At 35.4% G+C, this 18,362-nt stretch overlaps 1 protein-coding gene across 1 annotated transcript in view; it reads right to left on the reverse strand.

Annotated features, from left to right (window-relative positions):
* Positions 1–18,362, reverse strand: part of LOC126822214 (ryanodine receptor) — a 66,058-nt gene that overhangs the window by 16,015 nt on the left and 31,681 nt on the right. The window contains exons 4-20 of the mRNA XM_050550959.2: positions 18,049–18,120; positions 15,550–15,625; positions 12,928–13,040; positions 11,967–12,063; positions 11,221–11,314; positions 10,624–10,698; positions 9,173–9,332; positions 8,231–8,398; positions 7,496–7,617; positions 6,940–7,064; positions 6,138–6,338; positions 5,148–5,249; positions 4,249–4,367; positions 3,559–3,692; positions 2,741–2,979; positions 1,596–1,785; positions 678–888 (exon numbers count right to left, since the gene is read on the reverse strand). Of these exons, the coding sequence (XP_050406916.2) occupies positions 678–888; positions 1,596–1,785; positions 2,741–2,979; positions 3,559–3,692; positions 4,249–4,367; positions 5,148–5,249; positions 6,138–6,338; positions 6,940–7,064; positions 7,496–7,617; positions 8,231–8,398; positions 9,173–9,332; positions 10,624–10,698; positions 11,221–11,314; positions 11,967–12,063; positions 12,928–13,040; positions 15,550–15,625; positions 18,049–18,120 (2,298 nt within the window). The remainder of the gene's footprint in view (positions 1–677; positions 889–1,595; positions 1,786–2,740; positions 2,980–3,558; positions 3,693–4,248; positions 4,368–5,147; positions 5,250–6,137; positions 6,339–6,939; positions 7,065–7,495; positions 7,618–8,230; positions 8,399–9,172; positions 9,333–10,623; positions 10,699–11,220; positions 11,315–11,966; positions 12,064–12,927; positions 13,041–15,549; positions 15,626–18,048; positions 18,121–18,362) is intronic.

Raw genomic sequence — 18,362 nt, forward strand, 5'->3', positions numbered from 1 at the left:
ATGGATAATAACAGTTACTGAGTAGTTAAAATCTATATACACATTTTAACCTCTTTAATACATGGGGCTCACACAGTCAGCACAATAGATAAACACTCCATGGGCTCCATTCTATTGTTTCGATCCCTGGTGTGAGCATAGGGGCACATTCTCAACCTTCTTTCCTTCCACAGGAAAGACCCCTGCGCACGCGCTGAGATGATGAAAATGAAAAATAAGACTAGTCTGGGATATCACCTTTGGTGGAAGCAGACGTTACACACTAAGAACAACAACAACCCATTGTATTATCACAATAGAAAGGGGAAAAAGATGCTGACCATAGCAATCAGTAGTGAATAATTATTGAACAGTTATTATGTTGGACCCAGTCACCGGGCAATCACACACTACAAACTTTCCTAGAGACTTTGTTACCGATGCGCTTTCTATAACTAGAATAGCTAAGTTATAACAGAACCCAATTTCTATAGGAAAACAATCACAGGTTTTATTCTAAAGGCACAACGTTTCGACAAGTATGTTCTTATCGTTATCAAGCACAATGACATTTAGTAAACTTGAGTTGACATTATAAGAGTTGTTAATATGTAAAAGGAATATGTTACCAAATCTTCCCTGGTTTATTGGAAGATCCACATTTGGCAGTTTTCCAGATAAATTATCCTACAACTTACCCTTCCTGTTGCAACTGGATTAGGAACAAATGGCACGTAATCAAATATTTCTGTAGGTCCACTGATAATACATTTCTTCATATCACCAAAATAAAAACATGACTGAATGACTAGTTTTTCTTTTGGCATCAGACATTCGATGATTGGTGAATGTTCTTCTGGTGGACCGTATTTTAATCTGCCATGTTCTCCTCCAAGTACATAACGACAACTGAAACGAAAAGAACCAGAATGTAAAATATAGTCTACGGATACAACAAATATGTTATCTATGATGATAAAATGAAATGAAAAGGGGTGTAACGTCCTTTCCTGCACCGATCCAGCTAATAAAGATAGGCATACACCATGCATTGTACACAGGATCTCTTTTTCAGCCCATCCAAATAACTAATCGCTGTTCCTTGCCATGCCCTCTGTCCATGTTCAGATCTATTTACCAAGGCCACCTGCAGATTTCAAGGACACGAGATGTAAACAGGGTTAGGGCACATGACTGTTGTCGAGGATTGTGGGTTAGTTTTAAAAATTGGGCTAGGTTTTGGGTTAGGGTTAGTGCTAGCCCCGTTTATATCTCGTGACCTTGAGGAAATCTGCAGGTGGCCTTGGTAAATAGATCTAACCTTCCGTCCAGCAGAAAAGGAAATCACAATGGAAAATCCTGAGATACCATCAAGGCCATGTGACCTACCACCTTACTCACTGAGTCACTGCAGCTCCTCATGATGATGAAGGAGAATGAGATAATTTGAAGGATTATGAAAGAGCTCTTAAAACCTCTATTCTACCTTTTTGAACTCATTAAATCAAACCAGACAGTCATCCACAACATCTTTCTCTGGAGCATTGATCTAGTCATAAGTTATTGAGTTATGCTATTAAGGTTGTGGAATATTCAACAAATTTATTTTCAGTTACCTGACAGATGCCGACATGCTTACAACAGGAAAGAACATTCCACTGAGATTGAAATCTTTAAAGAATCCTCGAATCTTGACACCATTGAGTGAGAATGTAATTTGTGGAACAGTGAGATCTAACGTACAACCAATTACATCACCTTTCTGTAATGGCTGACTAGCTGAACGAACATGCTTTAGCTTACCACCTGAAAAAACACGAAAAAAAATTATAAAGCAACTAAAAAACACATGTATTAAAGGAAAGAATGGAATGGAATGGAGTCTAATGTAAGTTATTACATGGAAGAATTTTGCCAGGGCAGCAACATTTTCACCTATTCTTCTTCGGATTTCAACTGCCAAAGGTTCTTTCATGTAAACACCAATGTGTCCAAATAGGCACACTTTCTGTATCAGACCCAGGGATGCAATGCTTGTATAATGAGAATTAGGCTTGAAAATTCTAAAAAGTTATTTTCAACTTCTGCCAGGAGTGGTACCTAGGTCATTTTAGTTGACAGGCCAGTGACCTATGGTTCGACGACTGTGACACCCTGGACGGACAGAATGCAAGTTAGATATGCAATAATTACTAAAGACTGTTTGCCTTAAAACAGGCAGAAAAACCTTTTGTAGTAAAGGGGTAGATAATGATCAGACAAATTAGATTCATAGGTACAAAGATATCTCAAAAAATATTTCAAATTATACATCTACATAAATTACACAAAAAGTATGTCAAATTATACATCTACATAAATTATCTACAAAAATATCTCAAAAAGTATGTCAAATTATACATCTACATAAATTATCTTTATGTCTGCATATATTCTGTAAAAAAAAATAACTGTGTTCCTAGTAATAATAATATGTTCATTTATATAATGGCAAATCCACAAAACGTGCTCATAGCGCATACCAAAACTATATTCAAAAGTTCAGAGGCTCTAAGATTTTTTGTCAGTTTTTAATCGCGATTTGAAGATTGACAAAGAAGTCACTAAACAAAGTTCAACTGGGAGTAAACTCCATCTTTCCTACACTGCCCTACACAGTTTTTCTATGGGATCATTAAATTTTAATATCTTTTCATCTATTTTTTTTCAATTATGTATTTACCTAATCTTTGAATGTTTTTTTAGTATTTTATGTATTTACCTGTCCATAGATTTTGTCCATCAAAGGCGTATGAATACAGTTCATCTCCCAGACTATTACCACCCCATTTTTCTCCTCCACCAGGATAGGGTATGAAGCCATCTGTGTTTGCCCAACCCATTCTTAACAATGGAGGCAAGTGAGTGGCATATTCGTAGTTAATGACAACAATTTCAAAATACCATTTTTTATACATAGCTGATCCTTCACACAATCCAACACACAGATTCGGTCGGATACTGAAACAAAAAACACATTCAAGAAATTTTATCATTTGAACAGCGAGTTTAATTGCAACTAGGGCTTAGATTTCAATAAGATTGACTAGTCTTGACTGACTGGCTGTGAAAATGACCAGCTAAAGAACTATACTATTAAAACACAATAAATGCAGTTAAATTTATAGGTTTTATGTGTAAAAACACTTGTTAAAAATGTTGACATGAGCAAAATATATTAGATTTATGCCAACATAACTGGTGAATGGGTAGTTGTACGAGCACTTTGCCAACTGGACATTAATTATAGAAAATAGCAGTCATGTGATGCTTTCATAGAAATGTACGTGTGTCATAGTATAATCTGTATTTTAAGTTGCTAAAATGTTCCAGCGAGAAGCTGCATAAAATATACTGTTACAGCATTTGGTCTCTCTTAATCAGATGGATAAAATCTTTTGATGAGCCTCTATACAGTCTGAATGAATCCAATTTGGGAGATAAAATACCATTAATTAAATCTAATATAATCAAATTCAATACATTTTGAGAAATATTATATATTTTAAAATGAAATAAAGTATCCCTCTTGATTCTCACCTTGTGACGTGATCAACAAGTTTAGTCTGTAGTAAGAGATCGCGTCCAGGTAATAAATTGTCACAGATTAGATTCTGATTGGTTCTAACAGCTACTCCACTACCAACACACAGAGATCGTAATACATCTAATACCTGAAAAATCACAGGTACAATTATAATAAGAGTTTAGGATTTGCAAAATGTGGCACTGATCTTCTGGGACGATTTCTGAATCTTTTCTTCAATTTTCCCAACACTAATTGTCAACGAAGACAAATTCAATCATGAATTTTAAAGCCTTACAATTGTATTAGGTCAATTAGATGAATTTATATAAGCTTGGGCTTTTTTTCAGATCCCAGAAAGTGTACTTTTATAATATGTAAATATTTATTGAATAAAATTTTTAATCTAAAAGCTTTTGGAAAGGAGACCACAATGATCAAAAGCGAATTATCATTACATAGGGCCTGATAACCATAGAGATCAGTAACGGAGGCGTTACGTGAACATCAGCCATCAAATTAACAGACGTGTGTGAACAATATTCCTCCTGTCTCAAACAGTATATGATTACTCTGCCCAGGAAGCTGGTAATCATAGAGACCAGTAACAGAGTGGTTAGGTGAAGGTCAGCCTGTCTCAAACAGTTCAGGAGTAAAAGATCTGACGGAACATGACAAGAGATTGTGAGATTTCCCCCACTTACTTTATGATCCCGTCCATGTTTGTCTATAAGTGATATAATGGTGATGATATGTTTCTCTTTGATCATATTCAAAGCTTCAGGACTGTCAATCAAAACACAATGCAGGACGTCTAATACACCTGTTCATAAAATATAAAATATTCATTTAACAACCTGCACATGAAATGAAATGAGAGAGAGAGAGAAATGGGGTTTAACGTCCACTCGACGACACAAACTAGGTCATTTCGGGACTAACATATGGTTTAATTTTTATTTCAATAATTTGCTTGCGCGTAGGGGTCTTTAGCTGTGGGAGGAAACCGGAGGACCCGGAGAAAACCCACGAGGTTGGACATACGACCCTACTCCTTGTCATGTACAACCGGCGAATCAAATCCTCGCCAGTTGACTCAATGACAGACCGTATGATTGAAATGAAAAGAGGTTTTATGTCCTATTTTTCTGCACTGAAAGGGCTAACCAAGACTTTAAGGGTTCTTTTACACACATGCCAATATGTATACTGGACCTCAGTTTTTTCATCCCATCCAAACAACTAGACACTGTTCCTTGTCTGACCATCCGTTCAGCACAATGAGAAGGGGAAAACCGTGCCGTAAAATCCAGAGGAAGTTTCTTGGCCATCACTGGGAATGAATTTATTTTTTCTAGTTCTTTATGAACATGTGAATAATTTTTTGTTTCAAATTTCAAAACGGGGAACTCAAATCGACAAGAACTTTTTGTTTTTAAATTCTTTATTTCTATTTTCCAAGAAATAAGTAACAAAATTCAATTTTAGGTAGCCTTGAATATTCTATTTTCACCCATTCAGGAAGGATTTTTCGAAATCATAATTTTCTGACACATCCTACATCGATAAACTCCTAAACTTGTGAAATTTGTAAAATACGAACCTGTGGAAGACTGTTGACTTTCTAGCCTGTAAACCAACCAATCTAATCTGTAGGATTGAGCAAACTGAGAACAGTTGGCACGGTTACCGCGAATCATGGCAGCTGAAAGAAAATGAAATATTTACACTATATTTGAATTTTATCTAGCTGATTTCAGAATGTATTAACCGAGAGAGATATTTGACTTGTAGATTGTTCAAAAGCAATGGCAGACAAATGACTTTTGATTGACCTAAGGACAAAGGTGACTACAAGATACGTTCACAATAAATGTGGGGAGGTATAAAAACAATGGAATACAAAAGGAGAGTTTAACTTCCACTCGACACAAACTAGGTCATTTCAGGAGTAACATATAGTTCAATTTCATTTCAATAATTTGCTTGTACGTCGGGGTCTAGAATACAGTAGAATACACCAGAACTAATCTGTAAGCATGCAAAAAGAAATATGTCCACACTAAATGTGGGCGCATAAAAACAGATACATACAACAATATGTAATATATATAATCTGTATAGGCCTACATGTGTAGACACCTCTGATATTATATTAGGAGTATTATTTAAAACCCTACAAAAAATCATTAATGTCTACTAATTTAATTACTGAATCCAGAAGCTGTATTAACATTTGTTACTCCTGCAAATGTAATCATTCCTCCAATGCCATGTTTTAGACAAACCAAGTTAATGTCAAGGTGACTTGAGATCCAAGTCTTTGTTTTACGCTTCATTAATTGCATTGTGGGAAATAATCACTGTTCATTTTGATTGAGTGGTTTACTAGTTACAGTTAATCAAATACGAATAAATACTAAAATGCATTTATTTTGTATTTGTTTTCATAGGTTCTAAACCCCTACATGCAAATAACCTGAAATCTTAAAGGACTCTAACATGTGTCTTCTTATTCCAAGCTAATTTGAGGGTAGAGTTACACATGCAAAAAGGAATAAATTTTAGTGAATATGATGATTATAATGGATACCTAATAATAAGTAGAGATAACTCGATATGGAATCCCAGCTCTCTCCAGCATCCTCCCCGGCATACTGGGAAAACTGTCTCTGTCCTTTATACTGACTGAATTTATCAATCGTCTCCAGAATCAGAGCAATCATTCCTTCTTCCTGGAACAAATCCTGACGATTTCTTAAAGCTCGTAACTTATTCTGTTTTTCTTCATGTTCTAAAAGGAATGAAAAATTATAACAGCATAAATTAATTAGGAATAAATTGCATTTCAATACATCGTAATTATTAAATTGAGAATTATTTCCCATGAGACACATATATACATAACATGAATATATAATTGATTCCATTTCTACAATCCTAACTTGCATGCTTGCATGCTTGCATGCTTGCATCGACTCAATGAAATGGAAGCAGGTTTAGCATCTGACTTTTCTGCACCAACTGGGCTTATAAAGACAGGCATACACCTTTTAGTATGCTATGAAGGGAATTTTGCCTGGACAATGGTACTACACCCTCTTCTTAATTTACGAATTGCAACCAAACGGCACCTGTCTGTCTCCATTAGTCCAGTTGGTGCTTTAAAAAGTAGGATGTTAAACCATATTTTGATTCCAAGGTCTGAACCAAAACTCAAATCATCCAGAAATACCTAGTGGTGGTGTACTGTTTGTTTTGTGTTTTGAGAACATTTTTGTCCCAGAACCCGTCTGGAAGAGAAAATATTGTACTATTTGTTCTATGTCTTATAGTGCAGTTTCTTTAGAATAGGAAATATTTTAGTGTTTCTACAAGAGGACATATTTATCTACCTTCGTCTTCACCAGGCTGTGCAAAATAATCGATCAGATCTTCAAGGCACTTTATAACTTCTGATAAACTGATTCTACCCCAAGCATGACTGTTTCTTCCTTCTGTTTTTAATGCGTCTAGAGCTCTACAATAACAAAATCATTAATAATTTAATCTAGAATAAAACCAAAACAAGTCAACAATGAGGTGGATGTCACCAATTGCACAAGTCCCCCCCCTTAAATAGATGACAATTATATTAATTCATTAATTATTTGCAAAACTTATCTTTTTATAAAGTCTAGGCCAAAAACTGCATTATCAAGCTTCTTGCAGAAAATGATCATTATGAAACTTAGTCAAGGTTTTGATGTAATGAAACTATACCCCCACTTTAAACAATCTCCTCTATTTTTCATAAACCGGTTTCGCTATATACAATTCAAATTTCTTAAAATTAGTTATACCTAATATCAATTTCAAATTTGAAAATATTGCTTTAAAAATTTTAAGGAAAAATAAATCATTTCAGAAATTGAAAAAAAAAACCCAATTGATAATAAAACTATAGCTTACTTGTTAAATTTAGTAAATAATGATTGACACTTCCTGATAACTCGGGCTGATCGTGATTCTTCTTCTTGTGATTTAGCCAACGTTAAACCATCATCCATGTGACCTTCTACTAACATGATGGCCTAAAAAGGGTTGAAGAACAAAAAGAGAGTTTAACAACCACTCAACACATATCTTATTTTATTAATTTGCTTGCAGTTAGGGATCTACAGCAGTTGGATAAAAAAAAAGAAAACACAGGGGGTGCCCGACTGTCAGTTCGAAACGTCCCAATTGATAGAACTGCAATCAAGTGATGCAGAATTCAGGCCTCACGAGAGGGGGTGCAGCTGGTGCAGCTGGTGCTATTGCACAACTAGACTAACCATGTTTACATCTAGAAACATTGACGAAATCTGAAGGTCCTAACCCTAACCCATAATCCATATATGTTGTCATATGTGCAGGACCTTTTCCGATCTAGCCTTCTCCAATATTTAAGGACTGTATACTAGTTCTGTGACTCTGCTGTCTAGGGAGCAGTAGTTTTGGATGGTTTGCGAAAATGAGTTACAAAACTCAATGGGAGCAACATCATTTTTCTTTAATTACTTCTGGGTTTTGCTGCTAACGTGTTAAATTATTAGGCTTCCCACTCATCAGACGGAAAGAAAATTCATGGATGCTTTAATATGAATAATGTCATCAATCTAAGGCCAAGAAATAGAAAAAAACCTTCAAATAAAGTTCACTTACTTTTTTCTCTTCAACACGACCAACTCCACGTTTTTTAGTTTCAAATATTTGATATGATAGCCAGAGGCCTGAATCACAATGTTGAACGAAGGCCATGGAATCGCCATATTTGACGTCAGCTTTCCCCATTCCTTCTACTTCTCGAACCTCTGGCTGTTTCTTGTCATCCTAAAAAAACACAAATTCCTTTAAATCAACTTTGAAAAACAAAAATTCCTTTTAATCAACTTTACAATCTATATATCTTTTAAAAATAGAAATAGCTAAGATTGTTTCAGTGGAATATGAGAGGGAAGCAGAGGGGGACGGGACAATTTGAAATTATTGCTGTAAATTTGATTTCATTTATTTCATATTTTTGGATATTTTAAAAATGTCTTCCTTTCTCACGCATTCATTAGCCATTTATTTCCTTTCTTACATGGTTCAGCTCTATAATATAGTTGAGTCTTTGGGAGCATACTTCAAGGAGTTGACCCACAGGATTCATCAAACCGCTGCATGCCACTGGGTTTAGTGGGTTGTTTGGATTTTGGCCGGTGGGGCCTGATTTTTTTACCGTAATGGTTAACTGGAATATGTAAATTTCTAAAAAATTTCACAGAAGTCTATAAAAGCAGAGAGAGAGAGAGAGAGAGAGAGAGAGAGAGAGAGAGAAATGAGGTATAACATCCACTTGACACAAACTAGCTCATTTCAGGACTAACATATGATCCAATTTTTTATTTCAATAATTCGTTTTTGTGCGTCGGGGTCTGTAGCAGTGGGAGGAAACCGAAGGACCCGGAGAAAACACATGAGGTTGGACAGGCGACTCTACTCCTTGTCACATACAACCTGGGAATCGAAAACCACGCCAGTTGACTCAATGACAGACCTTATGATACAATGCTAACCATTCGGGCATCCCCCCTCCCCCTCCATAAAAACAAATTAGTCTACCTTTGACTGCAGCAATAAGAAAGCTGTACTGACTTCGTCTGCTTTGGCTCTATGTACTGTTACTACGTGATGGTCACCAGTAGTAACAGCTAAATATCGTCCTGATGTTACATGACGGATACGGCATTGTTGTCCCCATCCCATGAATCCACCGGCCCATCTACAAGAAAGAATTTATACATTTTATACATTAGGTTTAATGCTACATGTTTCAATGTCTGCTTGTAAGGCCATTATTTCTTGTGCTGCGTTGAACAGGAGAAAAGTGGACATTCAACCATACTCCTCACAGTGTTTTGATTAGAGATAATCTCACTTATCACTGCTGTAATGGAAGCAAATTTCTGTTCCAAATTATAACAGGTCAATAGTCCGATTAACAACTAATAGCTAACTGCGGAACAATATCATTACACTTTAAACAGATCTCCAAATTGGACCAGATATGTTTGCATAAAGTTATGTCATGACTCACGATTTTATTATGCCCAACTGACCAGTGCATAGCAGAACATTGCAGAAAAACTAATTGTGTGACAGACGAGGCTATCAACAGGGATACAATGTAAACAATAAACAATACTGTTTGGAGACAATACTTTCGCCAATTTTAATACCTTAAATCACTGTCCATAGTTTTAGGGAAGACCCAGATTAAACGAAGGGCTCTGTCATGTTGCTGTACTTGGGATAGATTTGATTGAAGGGAAGAATAGACACACTCTCTCAAAAGCTCAAGTATCAGAAGTCAATCCAGCAATGGCCAGAGAGGGGTTTCTCGGACCATTGCTTCAGGAAATTGACATTCAACTGGAATAAAAATCACATCCAAAAAGGGTATGTTTTTGTTATTCATTTGATTTGATATTTGTTTACTTTTTGCAATGTCTATATTCTGTCTTGTCCACAGGTTTATCTTATCTGGGGTTTTTTTGCATGTAGTGTGATCTTCCTGCGCTTACTATTACAGAATAGATTGGGGTTTAATGTTTCAACAAAACAATACTTTGTCCATTTTGAGACTAACATATGTTATTTCCATGGTTTCTATGGTTACGTGTGCAATATGAAGCAAAAAGATTTGCCCAGATACAGAGATTTCCACTTACTCTTCTTCAAATTCCAACCGTAAAAAAAATGTTTTTTTAACAAGAATGACAATGTGTACATCCAAACAACTGGACACACTATTCATTGTCAGCCCTGTAAGCGCCAACCGGGACAAGTGAGAAATCGCTAGAAAATCACAAAGTTCCTCTCGGTAGACACTGGGACATTCAAGAGTCAGTGCCCTTTTACTTGACTATCTCAGTTTTGGGGTAAGAAGATTTAGTCTTAAATCACTTCAGCCTTAAAGTCTTAAATATCCCAGTACCCTGCTGCTGGTACAAATCAGATATTTTACTCAATTTTAGGGGGGTTAATTTAATACATAATATATTATATCTTACTTGGTTCTGATATGTTCAAGTCTCCATAGTGATCTAGCATGTGAGCAAACGGCACCCGTTTCATACATTACAGCACTGTAATATCAAATAGTCAGTAATTTATCATATTAATAACATTCAATATTTATACATATTTAAAAAGAACAATCCTACGTTATTCTCATAATAAGACAACATTCAAGAATCTGAGTCTAATTTACAAGAGCATCACACTTCCAGTCATACAATGTATAAACACCCTCTTAAAAATAAAATTTTCTTGACATCCCCTCAAAAAACAATAGTGTCAAATTAACAATGCAGGGAAACATGTCATGTGTATTTTCTTCGATAACTGGTCACAAAATGGGTTCTGTCCCGTGGGTTGTTCATTTTAGCAGAAAGAGCCTGCGACTAAATCCTAAATAAATAATTGATACAATCGTCACAGAAAGATTCAAATTTCGTAAGTTGTCAGCGCTAAAGGAATTAAAACTGTGCCTCTGTACAAGGACTTAGAACTGCGCCACTGTACAAGGAATTAGAACTGGTCCACTGTACAAGGAATTATAACTGGTCCACTGTACAAGGAAATAAAATATGTTTCAGTCATTATACCTGTATTCTTGTTCACTTCCTGCTTCTGGTATTGCTAAGCATTCATCCATATGACCCTTGAATAATCTTAATACATCTCCACCAAATACATAACCTGTACAGAGAGAGAGAGAGAGAGAGATAGAGAGAGAAATGGGGTTTAACCTCCACTCGACACAAACTAGGTCATTTCGGGACTAACATATGGTTTAATTTTATTTACATAATTCGCTTGCCCGTAGGGGTCTTTAGCAGAGGGAGGAAACCGGAGGACCCGGAGAAAACCCACGGGGTTGGACAGGCGACCATACTCCTTGCCACGGACAACCGGGGATTCGAAACCACGCCAGTCGACTCAATGACAGACTGTATGATACAGCGCGCACACGCTAACCATTCAGCCATCCAACCCCCCCTGTACAAAGAGAGAGAAACTGGTTGTAACATCCACTTGACACAAACTAGATCATTTCCAGACTAACACACTGTACAATTTTATTTCAATAACTCGCTTGCGTGTAGGATCCTTTAACATAGGACGGAAACCGGAGGACCCGGGAAACCTCACGAAAATCGGGCAGGCGATGAAAACCATTCCACTTGAGATGCTGAATTGATTTTTCACGATTCTTTTTTATGTTTTCTTTGTTGCTTCAGTAAGTAACCTGTCATTCTTAATTATCCATGTCACACATTATCCATAGGTACACAAACATCGTATCGTGACTGCAGTGGCAATACCCAGCACTAACAAGAATCCTACTTACCAACTGTTTTTGTTCGTACAGCACCAGAACACATGGGTACTACAGTCCATAGTGTTTGTTGAAACGATGCTACTATACTATTACTACTGCCAATATGCTGAAAGATAAAAACATGGAATGAAAACTAGAGAACCCAATCGTGGTCAAAAACCGTGATCCCAATAAAAATACTTATTATCTTGTTAATGACATAATAACAAGGTATCTTTTTGTACCTAAAATATGACACAGATCTCCTCAATGTATACTGAGAGTTAGTGTTCAGGGCCCTTATTCACGAAAACTTAAACTAAGTTACAACCAAAATTTTAAGAAATACTGCAACTTCATTGGATATATGCAAATTGATTTTACTGGTCAGCCAATCGAATTGCAGTATTTCTTAAAATTTCGATTGTATCTTAGTTTAAGTTTTCGTGAATAAGGGCCCAGAGCACACAAATATTCTGTTTGAATTCAAGGCTATTCAAAATGAATTTTTACTATTTGTTAATCATTGTTAGTTAAAACGAAGGAAATCAAAGGTTATATACCTTTAAAGGTCAGAGATGTCTGGTCAATTCATTTCTATAGTATGTTAATCATGCTGATTTACATATGCTGATTGAGGTTATGAATTAGTCAGAATATCATAAAGCTAGTATCAAAGTTATTGTAGGCAGTTTATAAGTGACTTTCACAGTAATTTTCAAAAGATATGAATATTAATGATATTAGTGAAATTGGAATATTAGCCTTAAAGATTCTTGTTTGAATCTGATTCCTAATGTTTAATTTAAAACAATTTCAGCGGGAAAGATAGAAATGCAATGATTATTTAAATTCCTCAGGTGAGGTCTGCCATCTTGATTGATCCATGAACAATATTTGTTGTTTTATATGCCTGAGGGGATTCCAGGAAATATATTATACCTGACGATTCACAACTCAATCAATATTTTAATTAAACATTCAAACTCACTAGATATCTTTCTGATGACACACTGACTAGAATAAGGTCATCTCCAACTCTGACCTTTTCACCTTCTGACCTCTGTTTCGATGCTGGATGAATGGTCCACCAGCAAGATTCACCTGTAAAGGTAGAAAGATCGGAATGGGATTTAACATCAGTTCAAAGCACTAGGGCCAGAGTCAGAGTCACTATGATTTTATCCGAAACAAAATAGCGTTCTCATTGGGTTTCTACACAAAACTATAGATCAAGGTCCTACATTTTATCCGAAGCGAATCAGCTGAAGAATCTGCATGTTGACATACACACAGAGGCATGCAAAGATTTGGTGATGCATGGGGCCATCTCCTTTATTGTATGCACCCAAGACTTAGAATAGTGGGAAAGGATAACATTTTAAATATGTAAAGATAGGTTGCCAGGCAATGAAACATATACCTTTAGCAGCTAAGTCATCCAGGCAGTCAACAAGGGTTGTCACATAATTTGTTCTTTTATCGGTAATGAAACATTTACAATACACTCAAATCTGATTAAGAGTAACATCTCATATTTAAGTATTTATCAGAAATCATTAGAATTTGTTTGGCTTCTAGTTCTGCCCCTTACTATACAAAACATTTAATATCATAGATTTAGCGGATGAATTTATCAAAAATCATTGAAAATCAATATATTTGTTCGTCTCAAGCTCTTAAACTCTGTGTATAAATTCAAAGACAACTGAATGATAACTTTGGCCTGTAGAGCATCCACAAGAATTTTCGAAGCAATCAAGGACCATATCTCTGGCATCTTTGTCTCATGACCTTAACTTTAAAGTCAATCGGATGATAAATTTGGTCTCTAGAGCATCCACAAGATTTCGGAAATCGTCGAAATACAATAGGCTTCTTGAACTATAAATTTAAAGTCAACTTTAGCCTCTAGATACTGGAGCAACGGATGAGGGCGATGTCTATATACAACCACATTTCAAGGTGGGCGTATAAAAACAGAGGGTATGGTCCGGAACAGGGTCTAGTAGTTTTGTTTGTTGTTGTGTGTGTAGAAGAACACTTGACAGTTGGAATTCAATGAAGAACCGACCAGATCATGTTCCACTACACAAATGATGCAGCAGTATCTGAGAACCAGAATATTTTTTTACATGGCCTAATATTAAAGCACAAAATTTATATGGTCAAATATCATAGGAAAGATCTATCTAGCCTAGTATCAGATAATAAATTCATATGGTCAAATATCATACAATGGATCTATTTTTCCTTGTATCAGAGAATAAATTTATCGCATTTATGCATGCTAGATGAGTGATAGTGTATAGATTAAATGATATACTAGTAGATATATATGTAATTTATAGTTGATACATGATACATGAGACAACACATCACGGAATCAGATATCAAAACTAATACTGAAATTGGATTTTATTGTGTAGATTTGGCACTCTAAAAAAAATAGCTGTAACAAAGAATAAATTCTGGCAAGTAAATGAGAATGGAACTAAATTTCTTTAAAAAATGAGAAATGGTATTGATGGTCTAAACAGAAATGGTATATATAGTGTTCTTGAATAGAAACAGTATCAGGTGTTCTAGATCGAAATGGTACTTAGTGTTCTAGATAGAAATGGTACCAGGTGTTCTAGATAGAAATGTTATCGGGTGTTCTAGATAGAAATGTTATAAGGTGTTCTAGAAAGAAATGTTATCAGGTGTTCTAGATAGAAATGTTATCAGGTGTTCTAGAAAGAAATGTTATCAGGTGTTCTAGATAGAATGGTATCGGGTGTTCTTGATAGAAATGGTATCAGGTATTCTAGACAGAAATGGTATCAGGTGTTCTAGATAGAAATGGTATCAGGTATTCTAGATAGAAATGGTATCAGGTATTCTAGATAGAATGGTATTGGGTGTTCTTGATAGAATGGTATTGGGTGTTCTTGATAGAATGGTATTAAGCATTCTGGAATTCCCTGTCTTATAACAACATCTGTCACTAGTACTATGGAGTTACTTCTCCTACAAGCTAAAGATAAGCTGGAAAACTGTTTTGGTGTTTTGGTTAGAATATGTTCATAACCTTGATTAACCACATGTTCATAACCTTGATTAACCACCCAAGTATGTTTGCCAAGAACTCTTTCTTTTGTCTTTTTTTATATTCTAGAACATTGTGAAGTATACTACAAGCACTTTAGTTTTGTACATAATAAAGAGACATTCCATCTTCAATATCTGGGAGCCACGGTGGCTCTGTGACTAAGATGTTGACTCGCTAACCTGGAGGTCCTTTTCATTTTCAAAATCTGATTTTGTAAAACTAAATAATTTGTGGGTGACAGATTTGCTTGTTCTACCCAGAACATAACGATAACAGCCAAACAAATATGTCCATTCAAAATTAGTCCCAAAATACAAATAAAATCATAGATCAGAGGGTTTTTTCCTCCTCCATTCTGATGCTATTGCGTATACTCCGAGAACACATATATAATGGCAATTTCTTCTTTCATTTTTAATTTCTTCATAGTTTGCAGTAGATCAATTTAAAATTTTGTAACTAATATTGTATCCTGTTTTGAACATTTATAATAATCGTTAAATCTGCCAGAGAACCTACCTTCAGCTGATTCTTGTAAACCAACATCAAAGGCTAATTTATCATTTGAGGAACTTGTTGAAAGACAGGATAAATACTACAAACAAAAAATACAGTCACATATTAATTCATTCATTCTTTATTAATCTTTAAATTTATTAAAAATGCTGATCGTCATATGCATTTTTCAGACAATATTGAATATTTCAGAGCTTAAGCCATTTAAGGAGGCATTATTCAAGAGGCAAATCTGGCTATTGCAGGTCTTTCTTTAGGCATGAAATGTTATATAATATATTAAACATGCATTATTCGAGAGCTAAATCTACCAATTGCAGGTCTTTCTTTAGGCCTTAAATGTTATATAAATTATTAATTAGACATTTATTAACTTGCCAAGACCATAATTAACTCGTGATGCCCTCGGATCCTTGAGATTTTCAACAGATTTAAATACAATTGACAGTTAATAATTCAATTTAAAAATGGATAATCAAGACTACACTGTTCTTCTAAGGGCAATAACTCGGCTCAGAATGAAGTAATTTGACTGAAATTTTCAACATATTCCCTTCTCATTATTTATTTTTTAACTACTATAGCGAGAACAGCCAGTTCTTTATCTAAATTTTACATTATGCCTCTTTAATGAAGAAAATAAAACCAAAAATAACAACAGTGGATAAATTTCTAACTATGTAACAGTTGATATAAACACTAGCATAAAGGGCATATTATCATGGCCGCCTACGTATTATGAGATCAGAGATGATTTTGTAACAGTTGAGAGAAGATATTATCATGGATGCCAGGGTAGAAAGAGATAAGCAGATGATTTTGTAACAGTTGTTATAAACACTTCCAGATGTGAACAACAACATCACTGTGTATAAAACTCTATAGCTTATTATTATTCTTTATATATATTAATTAATAACTATGTGGTGACTCTTTTTACAGAATCCAAAACCATAAAACATTTTCTTCCTTGAGAATTATGTAGATGTTGTTGTTCTTAGTGCTTAAAGATATATTATATAAGATTTAGATAAAGAGCTAGCCATTCTTGCTATAATAGTTCGAAAATAGATAATGTAAAATTAATAATTTGAAAATTTCATTCAAATTACTCTATTGGGAACGACGATATTAGCATTTGAATGTTTGACAAGACGTGTGCAATAATTTCAACCACCGTACTGGTTGTTCGAAGCTAAGTCTCACTCCTCCATTTTAAATCAAATCAAAATATGACTGAACTGTTCAAATCTATTTAATATTGGAGAAATCTGATGCCATCAAAGTCGATTATGGCCTGGATCAGTTGATTAATGTCTAATTAATAATTTAGTTTACATTTCAGGCCTAAAGAAAGACCTGCAATAGGCGGATTTAGCTCTTGCATAATGTATGTTTAACGTCCGCTGACAAGTTGCCTTTTTTTCATATTCTTAGCGCACAAAGTGCCCGGAGTAAACCCACAAGGTTGAGAAGGTGCCCCTATCTCCAAGCCACATATGCTCACACCAGGGATCGAAACCACTAAAGCAGGCCAGAGGTGACCAACCAGTTAGAGGTCAAAGCGCAGCACTCAAGACCACTAGGCCATCCCAACATTGCTCTTAAATATTGTGTGGGGTTTGTCATCCTATGTGCTGGGATCCAGTTTACGGATGTGTTTGGCATAAATGGGGGCTCTAATCACTACATGATTAATAGGTATTGGGTGGGTGGGGGCGGGGGTATGTATTTTAATTATTGCTGATTTATAATGCTCACTTTGATTAATGTATGTCAAATGTGCGCTAAAAGATGAATCTCATTGTTTTTTAATGCATTACGTACTTTCTTTAAAACTATATCTTCATTGTTTTCAGATTTTTAAAGCAAAATAAATCATCATCTGCAAGACTTGGGGTCAAACTCCAGCCTCTCCTAAAATATTGAATTTTGTCTGACCCTTCCCAATATAAATTATGCAAGTGGGTCCAAACTCTCCCCCTCTTTTGAAATGGTCCGACAACCGCCTCTAAAACATGGAACTAGGTCCAAGTGGTTATGACCCTTCCCATCTAAAATATTGAATAAGGTCCAACCCCTGTTCCCTCCAAAATGTTGAAGTGTGTTTGACCCCACCTCCTCTAAAATTCTGAAGTGAGTACGACCCTTTCCAACTAAAATACTGAAGTAGGTCCATTCACCCCCACACCCAAATACTGAAGTGGGTTCCAAAGCCTCCCCCTTCAAAATCTGTTATTCACATGTGAAAAACAATTTTAGCTAAAGGGCTTCACACATCTTACAATAATGTGATAATTTTTCTGGTGATAATGAACATAGCTTGGCAAATGATTACAAAGAAGCAAAATTATCTCTAACATGGAGCATCCTTAGTTCCCCCCCCCCCCCTCCCTTCTGGCTACAACTACAGCACACATCTAACAACAATATAACTATGTTTCTACTGATAATATAACTTGGCAACAGATAACACAGAGAACAAAAAAGAAACATGCCTACCATATTGCCATGGTAATGACGTAAAAGTACAGCATGACCATATAGTAGTGTTCTGTGACCTGATTGAGCAGTCTGAAAAAGAAAAACAAGAATAAATCAATTAGTTAATATTCTGTTTGTCATAGTAGGTGGCAGATAAATATAAGTATATTATAAATCATAAATAAACGTTTCTCCTTAGGTGTGGAGTCGATGGGGGGTATATGATCAAAGAAGATATTTTCAAGCAATAATCATAGATTTTTCACACCAGTCTGATATTCGGGCAATAATGATGAATGAATTCACATAAAATTTTTAAATCCTTCCCAAGG

Source organism: Patella vulgata, chromosome 5, assembly GCF_932274485.2.
Source record: "Patella vulgata chromosome 5, xgPatVulg1.2, whole genome shotgun sequence".
Classification (NCBI taxonomy): Eukaryota; Metazoa; Mollusca; class Gastropoda; family Patellidae; genus Patella; species Patella vulgata.